This window comes from Ailuropoda melanoleuca, chromosome 13 (assembly GCF_002007445.2).
Source record: "Ailuropoda melanoleuca isolate Jingjing chromosome 13, ASM200744v2, whole genome shotgun sequence".
In the NCBI taxonomy this organism is placed as follows: domain Eukaryota; kingdom Metazoa; phylum Chordata; class Mammalia; order Carnivora; family Ursidae; genus Ailuropoda; species Ailuropoda melanoleuca.
In genome coordinates this window covers 80,138,537-80,149,939 of record NC_048230.1, presented here as the reverse complement: position 1 = coordinate 80,149,939, position 11,403 = coordinate 80,138,537, and the positions used below count along the sequence as shown (strand labels likewise).

The following is an 11,403-nucleotide window of genomic DNA, read 5'->3' as shown; positions in this document are numbered from 1 at the left end:
ATTGCATCTACTGGATAGAGTATTGGGATTTTTACCTTTTCCTTCATTATCAACTATAGTCATGTCAGCCTTTGCCTTGGCTAATATTTCCATGGACAATTCATGCCCCAGTTCTGCAGCCCTCATTGTTGGAGTACAGCCCATCTTGTCTTGCACATCAGGATGGGCACCAAGGCTAAGGAGAAAGCTGACCATGTCGACGTCATTGGAAACTGAGGCCAAGTGCAGAGCACTATGTCCATTGAGGGGGTCTGTGAAATTGATTAGTTCAGGGTATCCAAGCCTGATGAGCTTTTCTAATCTGCTTCGTGTCTTTGTTCCGAACACACTGAAGAACTTTGTAGATCTGCAAGTTCTTGAGCCTCTTATCTGCTAAAGCCATACTCGACCACCTTCTTGAAAGTGCTTTTCTTGACCAAAACAAAAACTATAGCAGCAAAAACAAAAACAGAACATACAACTCCAAGTTAATTTTGTCATCTTTATTTTGGTATAAATAATAATATTTTAAGTCTTCCCTAAGAAGAGAGGCTGTTTCTCACGAAATGTTATTACCACAATTTATTGGAACTGATTTCACAAAAAGTATTAATTACACATAAATACAGAGGATATTGAGCTAGCATAAAGCTAAAATATTTCAAAACAATTCTTTCATCATAATGAATACCAGCTTGCTAATGCAGTTTTCTTGTTAATTTAATTTCTTGATTCATTTAACCCTCCTTCCTTGACACAGCCTCCCTATTTTATCCATGAGGAAGGTAAGGCTAACAAAAGTGCCAAGGTAAGGATTTGAGCTCCCCACTCTATGGCTCTGTACCAGCATGTCCTCCAAACCTAGAGACCATGGCAGGAGCCATGTTGGCTATCAGGAGTGCATGTTACAGAGACTGAGGCTGAGGGCAGACGTTGCACTTGGGGCTCAGTTGTGCCAGAATTCCCCTACCACTTCAGTTAGTCCATGCGACGTGTTGGTTAGTGCATTAGCTCAGGGTTGCAGGAGTAAATACGTCCTCCCCACCACCCCCTTAATTTAGCATAAGCTAGGTAGCTGAGTTTCTGTCTTTTGCGATGGAAAGGATTCCATCTTACTACAAAATCTGAAACTGTGCCACCTTTTCTCCCCAAACCTACTCCTTCGCCTGCATTCCCTGTGGCAGTGAGTAGCACTGGTGACCACTTGCTCCTCTCTAGTTCTGTCTCTCTAGGCAACACTATCTCCATTGCCTGTTCCCCTCCTGCTTCACCATCCACTCGTCACCCCCCTTTGCTGGCTCCCCTCCTCTGTCAGAAGCCTAACTGTTGGGGTGCCCAGGGTTCGGCCGTCAGGGCTCTCTATTCTCACACACTGCCCTGATGGTCTCATCCCATCTCATGACCTTCATCCCAATTTGAGGCTTCTGGTCGTTCACTCTCAAATTTATACAGCCATCTCTGACTCTCCCCAGAGGTCCAAAGTGATGTCTCTACCTGTTGACTCTTCATTCTCGCATGGACTCTACAAGGCACATAAAATTCTGCTCCTGTCCGGAGCAGAACAACTGAGAGCAACCTACTTCACTTCTCCCCACTTCCAGTGATGCCATCACCATCCATGAGTCTACTCCAAGGAAATACTAGAAGTTATTTTTCATTCTTTCTTTCCCCACAGATCCCCTACTCTTTAAATCCATCAGCAAACCCCATAACTCCACCTTCGGAACATAGCCCGACATCAGCAACCAGTGATGCCGTCCTCAGCCAAATCCTTGCCACAGACTCTAGCTTGTCTCACTGCTTCTTCAGGAGCCCTCCACGGCCCCTTCTTTATTCAGTCCCCAGAAAAAAATCTCTCTAAAATGTAGATCAGACAAGCCTCCACCCCCAACATCTTAGCATAACTATTTTTGAACATAAAGAAATGTTGAACACGCATATATCTACCTCTGAGATCCTACCGTGAATTCTTTACTTGCTTTGTCACAGAACTATCGATCTCTCTGTCTATCCACCCACCCATCTTATTCTTTGATCCATTTCAAAATAAATTGCAGACATATTCCAGCATACAATATCCTTAACTGGGGTTCAATATTTGCTTACAGCTTTTTTTTCCTCTTTTTTGTCTTTTGAATATAAAATGAAATGTACAAGCATTAAGTGTACCATTCCATGGGTTTTGACAAATGCATACATCTATGTGACCCAAACTCCTGTTAGGATATAGAACATGACGTTCATGCCAGGAAGTTCTCCCCCAAATGATCTTTTAAAATAAGTTCAATTGCTTTTCATCGTAATCAGAATAAATCCAAACACCTCATGATGATCTTTTAAGAACATTTTCTCTGCCCCTCTGATCTTACTTCACTCCAACCTCCCTTGATAAGGTGATCTCCAGCCACACTGGCCACCTTTCTGTTTATGGAACAAAAGCACATTCCTGCCTCTGCAACTTCTTGATCCCTCTGCCTGGAGTGCCCTTTGCTCAGAATTTGTTAGTTGGCACTTCTCACCATTAGAACTGCGGCCACCATGTCACTTCATCCTGTTCTTCTCTTCATAATGAAACATTTCTGTATACCACACTTCTATGTGTCTGTAGATACAGATATATCCAATTTATGTATTGTGTGACTTCCCCACTAGTATAGAGCCTTCATGGAACAGAAGTTTTATATCATAATGACCTTTATTTCTCCATCAGCCCGAACTTGACTCATGTGAGGCATTCAAGTAATGGTTGCTCAATAAAGGATGACCAAAAGTTATGACATTGAGGAGTGGAAGAAACCAAAGAAAATGCCCAGGTTTCTGGCTTGAGTCACTGGCTACCTGTGTCTGAGATGGGGAGCTCAAGATGCAGTCCAGATTGGGTCAGAGAGTGTAGACGGTTACGCTCTGGGCATGCTGAGTCAGAATCCATAAGGCAATAGGGCACACAATTCAAGACAGCGATCTGAGCCTGGCCTATGCGGAGCTGTGGGAGGTTTGGTGGCTGCAGGGCAGCCGGAGACTGGGAGAAGTCAAAGGGGAGAGCGAGTCAAGGGTGAAGAGTGCCCACCACTGTCATGAGTGCTGCTGCCTCATCCTTTTCTCCCCACTCTTCTGCCTGCTGTTTTTTCTTTGTGCTTCCTCCTTTGCCACTGGGACATCAGTCATCACGTGGCTTGTGGCTTCACTATCCTGTTTGCTGTGGCCCCTCTCTTGCCTTCTAATCTGTTTATAACATGTGGTGGACTAGGAAACCAGATAACGCAGCTGGTTAGAGCCATGTGTGTACATAGGCTCCCACTAAGTCCTAAGCTGCCCCACAAGTCACCCAGTTGGCCTTTGCTGTGTGCCATGGTGATATTTACTTTAGCAGCTGTTTATGGTTTGTCTTATTACTGCCAGCCATATCCTAGTTAGGTGCTGTGTCATACAGCGTACGTAGGCATGATGTACACGGAATAGGATTTGGTGCTTCCGAATAGCTCATTGACTGTCCTGAATCTACGTCCCCTCCTTTGTGTGAACAGAGACATCCTCATCAATGACTTCAGTGCTGTCTCTGAGGCACCCACCCCTGACAAAGAATTAGCAGCATGAGGCACCGGCCAATCAAGCTACGCTGGTGAATTCCAGAGTCCCTGGGTGGGTTCTACAGCTTGCGCTCTTCCAGCTAAGGCCCTGAAGGGCAGGGGGTGGGGAGAGAGGTATTCCGTGCTGTCCTTCACAACCTACTGCCAAGATGACCAAGATCCTCGCCCCTCTGGAGGAAATATCAAAAGTCCTGCCCTCTAGTTCTGGGGTCTTTAGTTTTATTATTATTATTTTTTTATTAGTTTCAGGGGTAGAATTTAGTGATTCATCACTTGCATATAACACCCAATGGTCATTACAAGTGTCCTCCTTAATGCCCATCATCCAGTTACCCCATCCCCTCACCCACCCAGCAACCCTGTTTGTCCCCTAGAGTTAAGAGTCTCTTATGGTTTGCCTCCCTCTCTGTTTTTATCTTATTTTATTTTCCCTTCCCTTCCCTTATGTTCACCTGTTTTGTTTCTTAAATTCCACATATGAGTGAAATCATATGGTATCTATCTTTCTCTGACGGGCTTATTTCACTTAGCACAATACATTCTAGTTCTGAGTTCTTCGAAAACTTATGTCACATCCCTGGTCTTCAGGGGGTCATCACATGTACATACGCCCCAGCGTGTATACTCTACCTCTGTGTGGCCCTGGAGCCACCTTGGCATACCCCCATCTGATCATCTATGTGGACAGTCTCAAAAGATGGGGGAATAGAACAGGATTTCTTGACCCAAGGTCCACATTTGGGTCTGAATCTTCTAAAATTAAATGGCAATCTGCAGTGCGTGGGGAAAAGATCCATAGAACTCATCAACTTCTCCAAAGAGTCTGTGACGTCAGAGTGGTGGAAAGAGGAATGAAGGGAGACATGCTTGGAACAGTGGAAAGAGTGTAGGATTGCAGGCGGGGAAATCTGTTATTGTTTGGGACTGCTCCCTTCTCTGCATCATTTATACAAACTGGTTACATAAATCTGGACATATTATCTACCTGGTTTGTGCCTCAGTCTTTTTATCTGTGAAATGGGGATGATGGTACCCACTCCATGGGCCATGTGAAGAGGAAATGAGACAATCCTAGTAAAATATTTAGCAAAGTCCCTCAATGCAGGCTTGCTAGGAATAAATCAAATTTCCCTGGGTTTCAATTCCCCCATAAACCACAGTGTACATTTGGGGGGTTCTTTACTGTCCCTTTCAGTTTTGGGGTGGGTTTTTTGGGAAGATTTTATTTATTTATTTGAAAGAGAGAGCAGAGAGGGAGAGAGTAGGAGCGGGGGTGAGGGGCAGAGGGAGAGGGACAAGTGGACTTCCCGCTGAGCAGGGAGCCCCATGCAGGGCTAGATGCCAAGACCCTGAGATCAGGGCTTGATCCCAAGGCAGATGCTTAACCTACTGAGCCACCCAGACACCCCTGTCCTTTCAGTTTTAAGTCTCAAAAAAATCTGGAGGGGAGGGGGGTTAAGAAGTAATTTCAAGGGAAAGGCCAGGTGGCAAGGAGCAAGGTGCCAAGCTCACCTCTTAGTCCTGGGGGTGATCAGTAGCCGCGGATGACCTGGCACCACGCGCCTCGGCCTTGCGGGGGCGCCCTGCGGCCGCGGCCCTTGTTCTCTGCCACCTGGCTGGGGGTCCCAGCCACGACCTCGGGCTTCCAGAGCCCGGCTTGGGCACCCAGCCGTAAATGGTGTCTCCGTGGGCAGAGCAGGCGAGTCGGCGCACGGGGTAGCAGGGACGGGGTGTGTGTGTCTATGGGCCCCGGGTCCGCTGCGGGGGAGCTCGCAGCCAGGTGAGCGCAGGGGGCGGGGTGAGAGCCCCGAGACAGGGCCGATTGTGAGCTTCGGCGGCGCACCGCCCAGCTGCCAGGGCAACGGCTAGGGTGCGCTGCGCCGGGGGCGGGGCTGGTGTCCGTCCGCCACTGGGTCCAGCCAGGTGGCTCGGGCCCCGCCAGGTGGTCGGCCCGGGATGCTGCTCCGCGAATGGCAAAGCCCATGGCCCAACGCCGGGGTCCGCACCGGTCCTCTCTTCTTTCATCCTTTTCTCCCACCCCCTGCCCTTATTCTAAAAATCATTTAATTCGGAACGTCAAGCTCCTATAATAAAACCAACCAACCAATTGATTACAATATAGAATAAAATAATTTAAAAAGTAAAGTTAAATGAAAAATACATTATACAACAGAATGAAAAAATCTACTTGTCAGAGACAACTGCTGTAGATTCTTGTAAATCTTCCCAGAATTTTTTTTTTGCATACTCGAGGATGCATATAGGCTTAAAAATATTTATACACAAATGGCAGCAGATCTATCAGGGAGATCATTTTACTTCAGGGCCTACAAGTGCGCCCTAACATCCCAACCCCCAACCTGCAACACCTTTTTGCAGGCAAATTCTGGAAGCTTTTGTTTATGTGAGTGCAAAACATGTATGCTTTTAAAAATAGTATGCAATAGCTTCTGATTAAAAACAATAGTTCTCCCATCCCAATCTGTTCTATTTTCTACCCAGAGACTCTGTTTGAAAATATGATTAAGGACTATTTCATGAACACACAGGAATATACTCTATAACCTGTGGAAAGGATGAAGAAACAAAGCATACCATGGCTAAAGAAGTTTGTTTCTACTGCCGGACTCCCTGAATATTTCTTCCCCAAACTGCCTCCTCCCGTTCCTGTCCCCATAGGTAAACACTACTCTGAAATTGGTATTTAGCACCCCCTTGCCTTTTTTTTTTTTTAAGATTTTATTTATTTATTTGACACAGAGAGAGACCTCAGCCAGCAAGAGAGGGAACACAGGCAGGGGGAGGTGGGAGAGGAAGAAGCAGGCTCCCAGCGGAGCAGGGAGCCTCACTCGGGGCTGGATTCCCTGGGATCGATCCCTGGGATCACGCCCTGAGCCGAGGGCAGATGCTTAACGACTGAGCCACCCAGGCACACTCCCCACCCCTTGCCTTTTAAAAATATGTTGCTTCATATGAATGCTTCCCTTAAAAATGTGTATTTAGCGTTGCATATTTTGAGAATTTTTAAAAGTGGGGTAGAATGGTATGTATTCTTTTGACATTTTTTCCTTCTAACATCTTATTTTTGAAATATACCTTTTTTGTTTAATTCTAGCTCTTTTATCTTAACAGCTGTATCCTATTCCATTTTATTATCATTCCTTATCCCTTTTGAATCAATTCTACTATTGATGGACATCTGAGATGTCTCTAGTAGTCGGTATTATAAGGGATGCTGCTATGATCATGTTTGTACGTGTCCACAGACGCAGAAGTTCAGGAGCTTTTCTGGGGTATATGCCCAGGAACGTAGTTTCTGGGTCATAGGTTATTTATAACATCAAGATAATGTCAACTTGTTTGCCAAGCATTTATAGCAATTTAGACTCCCCATCAGCGGTGTGTGTCTTAACCAAGACTTGGTTTTGCCGCCCTAAACTTTTTGCCAATCTAGTGAGTATAAATTGGTATTTCGTGGTTTTATTTTACAAGCTCTGCTTAATGATTATTAGTTTAAGAGCTTGAGTTTTTTGGAAATATTTGAATGTGACTTTACTGGCAAGCTACACTGTTCACCCTCACCTACTTACCACATAACTCTCTTAGATATTTTAACAGGATCGATGTGAACTGCGCAATATTGGTGCAAATACTGAGTAGCCATAGGGTAGGCATTCGTTAGCTGAATGAAATCTTGGAGATGACCAGTCTGACTTACTGTCCTCACTTGGTTTCTGGGATGTTTTTTTCCCCTGAAAGGATACTCTGAGTTTCACAAAAATGCTTTTTGTTTTTATGAGCAAGTAGCTGAAAAGGAGCTTGTCCATGATAATCCTATTTGATTTCAAACTTTTTGCAGTCTGAGGAGGCTAGGTATGTTGATTTACTGACCCAGTAGCTTCTGTCAATGAGGGGCCAGGCAGAACATGGGCGAAATGTTAGAGACATCACAAATTGGTAAATAGACACAATCATTCCCCACTTTCACCAGAAGTTTTCAACACACGCGAAGTTCTTAGCTTGAACTTTGCTTATAGTTTTGCTCTTAGCCATTTGGCAGTCAAGTCATCCGAAGTTGGGCAACACAAAGGAAGAATGGGAGGCAAGGGTGCTAATAGTCCCACTGCTTGAAATAAAGCTAATCGAAAAGTGGCAGAAAAGTTTCTGTAGTTCTTACCGATACAGACGATGAGACAGACTGATGCATGGGCTAAGTTCCTTACCAGTGATCGAATTTGCACTTCTGTCTTTATCTGGTATTCAATAAAATTTTATCTTTAAGTCACAACTATGCAAAAGGATTATACATTTAGTACTTCTTATGTAGTCCCAGGCATTCTGCAAAATGCTTGGTAAATAAAGTGATTCTATTGAATTACTTTCCACGTCTTTATACAAGTTGTCATGAAAATCCAGTAATAAATTGCACTAGATACCAAAGCCCTTAAATTCTTATTACTGGCCTGAAAGGCTGGCCACAGAGTAGTTGTTCTGTAGCAATACTATATTAATTAATTTAGATGTGGAAATAATTGAAATATGAGTTAGTAACTGGTGTGGCATTTCAGTGGGTGATGGTATAGTTGACTGGAAATAAAATCTGTTAAATCATTAAGGATCTTTTCGTAAGATTGAGGCAAAATTTGTAGCGTTATTGTTGTTACCTTTTCAAAATACTTAAAAAATTCATCTTTTATATTGCCCATGTGTTAGTGTTTTTTTCCTTCTAGAAATAAATCTTTCAGGGTGCCTTGGAGCCATGGGGGAGGCTGTTTGCTATGTTGCCCTGCACATTGATTTAAAGCTGTATGTATTGTCCAAGTAAAGGATGGATTGCTAACATATTTAGTTGTTTCTTTCCAAAAGGGAAATAAAAACATGTCAAAAAGCTTTGAAATGGAAAATAAATTCACCGACAACACAGAGCACTGCTTACTACTTTCAGTAAGGACTTACACAGCTTCTTTTATATCATAGCAATTATAAAACACCTCTCGAAGGAATGAATGTCAAGCAGGAATAGAAAAGTCTGGATAAATGGATAAATGTATTCATATCACGATCTGTACTTCTCTCTGGCCTAGAGTAAGACCTTCTAAGATCATGGAGAAAAATGTGAATCTGAAATAAACATCTCAAAAGTTCTCTTGTTCCCAAGCATTTTTCATATTTGTAGGCTATTGCTGTATTATTCAGATTTCCTAAGTACTTGTTTATTTTTAAATGTACTGTATCAATCTAATTCTTAGAATATATTAAATCTCTCACAGTTAGAACTTCTGTCAATTTATTCCATTTCTAGTAATTTTCACCGCCGTACTGTTTGTGCATATAGATTTATGATCTATCTGATTCCTAGTTTTTGCTTTTTACTGTTATGTGATGTCTCCCCTTTTCTTAGGGAGTGTCCATAGCCTTTCATTCCCCTGGTCTAGTAATCTTTTAGTTGTCTTCTGTCCAAGGTCTTATTTTTAACCTTTCATTATCATTTTATAGATAAGGTTCTGTAAATAATATATAGCTAGCTTTTTCTATTATTATATCCAATCTACCTCTGTCTTTTGATGAGAGCATGGAATATATTGACAATTTAGTGTAACAAGGGATATACTTGACTTTAGTCTCTTAATCCCATTGCTTATTATTTCATTTTCTCTGTTATGATGTCTTTTTTTCCTTATTTTTCTGGTTTGCTCAAATTCCTCCTTGTTAACTTGGGAAATCTGATGAACTTTCCCCTCCCATTAATAATCACCTTGCATTTTCAGACACTAATATTCAATTTTTTCATTTTTTAAAAATAAGAAAACTTCCCGACTTACTTCCAGATGCTTTGTGCTCTCGATGCTTTCCCCACTGTCATTTCCCCCAATACTCTTCTGCTCTTAGATCCTGGGGATGCCACATTTCTCCACATCTCTCTCAAGAGTTGACACCAACCTTTGAGTTTGGCCAAAATAACTTAGAACTTCTAATTTCAGGCATTTATTATGTTATCACTGGCAGTATGCATCTTCCATATTAATGCATATGACACATTTCTGGGAAATCTAACCTTTTTCATTGAAAGGCCATTTCACATCACAGCTTGTAGTTACGAGCTTGGGGTTGTGAATCTGAATACCTGGGCTTGTGTCTCAGCTGCCCTGCCTACTAACCACGTAAATTTGGAAAAGTTAAATAACTTATTTGTGCCTCAGTGTAGAGAATAATACCACTGTGGTCAGTTAAAATGTCCACACATTCTTTGACCCTCCCCTCCAAGAAGTGGAGCCAAATTCTGCCCTCCCCCTTGTGTGTGCTGGATTTCGTTTCTTGCTTCCAGTGATTAGAATAAAGTGGAAGTGACAGTGTGTGACATCAGAGATGAGATCATAAAAGACACTGTGGCTTCTGAATTTCTCTCTCACACAATATTCGCTCAGGGGGACGTCACCTGCCATGTCACAAGGACACTCAGGCAGCCCAATGGAGAGGCCCATGGGGTGAGGAGCTGAAGCCTCCAGCCAATGGTCATATGAGTAAAGTCTTCTAGGAAGAAGACTCTTCAGCTAGAGTCAAACCTTCAGATGCCTACAGCCCTGGCTGACATTCTCACTCCATCCTCAAGAAAGTCCTTGAGCCAGAACACTCTTCCCAGATTCTTGCCCCGCAGAAAGTGTAAAATCATAACTGTTGTGTTAAGCTGCTAAATTTGGGAGTAGAATTGTGATGAGGAATGAGTAAGATAGAGCATGTAAAGAACTTCACTATTATTTTTATTATCTGACCCAGAAAGTTATGTTGAAAGATTCTTTCCTAATCACTTTCTCCTTTTCATCTCCTTATCTTGACAGTTTTGTCTGGGTCATTTGTTTTCAGTTAGAGTTGTGCCTCCAGAATTTTCCAGAAGCTGGGTACATAAATGCTAGATTTTTCTGAACCTTTGCATATCTTTGCAAATATTTTTTATTTTACTTGACGGGTAAATGGCATCTCGGTTGTGTATTCAATTTCTGGGGAAAGCCCTTCTTCCTCAGCACTCTGTAATGTTATCCTTCTCCCTTCTAGCTGCTTGCTCCCATTTTCCTCTAGTGGATAATTATTCTACTCCTGTCTAGTGGGTGATGCTTGTCACCAGATAGTTTTTCCTTTTTGCTTGGTATATCAGTTGTTATTTTTTCCTTCAAGTTTTTTATGTTTCCCTTTGTTATATGAATTTTGCATATATAACCAGATGTGTTTGGCTGATATCTTATCTTTTCTTATCAATTCTGCATAGAAGTCAGAAGCCTATTTCTATATGCGAACTTGGGTCTTCAGCTCAGAATAAGCATTATTTTATCGTTTGTTTAATTACTGTCTTTAGTTTTTCTGGACCCGGAAAGCCCCAGAACTGGTAAGGCAGGTCTTCTAAAACTTAAAATGCATAAGAGTTACCTGGGGATCTTGTTAAAATGCAGATTCTGATTTAAAGTATGTGGAAGGCAAGTGCCTGTCAACTAAGGGAGTCGGGCACTTTGTGGCAAGAGATAAGTCAGTAATAAAATATATGTGCATAAAGTTACTTATGATATACACTGGAGACATTGGGCTTTTTTCTCTCAAGATGATCCCCCAGCCTAGATGACTTGTGGCTAGGGTAAGTGGGGACTGCCACAAAATGATCGATTTGTTCCTATCCCATTCCCAACCATGACACAGGATGTATAAGCAGAAGATAAGGGAGAGAGAAATATTCTGGAGGAGGCAGAGTTTAGGGAAGCTAGTTTGGGGCCTGAACATGTCCTAAATCCAAGATGATCAGGCAGAGTAGACAGAAGACTGAACTTAAAACTTTTGAAGTGTGCGTGTATGC

The 11,403-nt window shown here is 42.6% G+C and overlaps 1 protein-coding gene across 2 annotated transcripts in view; it reads right to left on the bottom strand.

The window, feature by feature from the left end:
- The window catches only part of ANKEF1 (ankyrin repeat and EF-hand domain containing 1), a 19,780-nt gene extending 19,601 nt beyond the window's left edge, over positions 1-179 (bottom strand). The window contains exon 1 of one of the 2 annotated variants that reach the window (XM_034641466.1): positions 36-179. In XM_034641466.1, the coding sequence (XP_034497357.1) occupies positions 36-144 (109 nt within the window). In that variant the 5' untranslated portion in view covers positions 145-179. The remainder of the gene's footprint in view (positions 1-35) is intronic. The other variant, XM_011227434.3, reaches the window with a different exon arrangement.
- Positions 180-11,403: the final 11,224 nt, after the last annotated feature.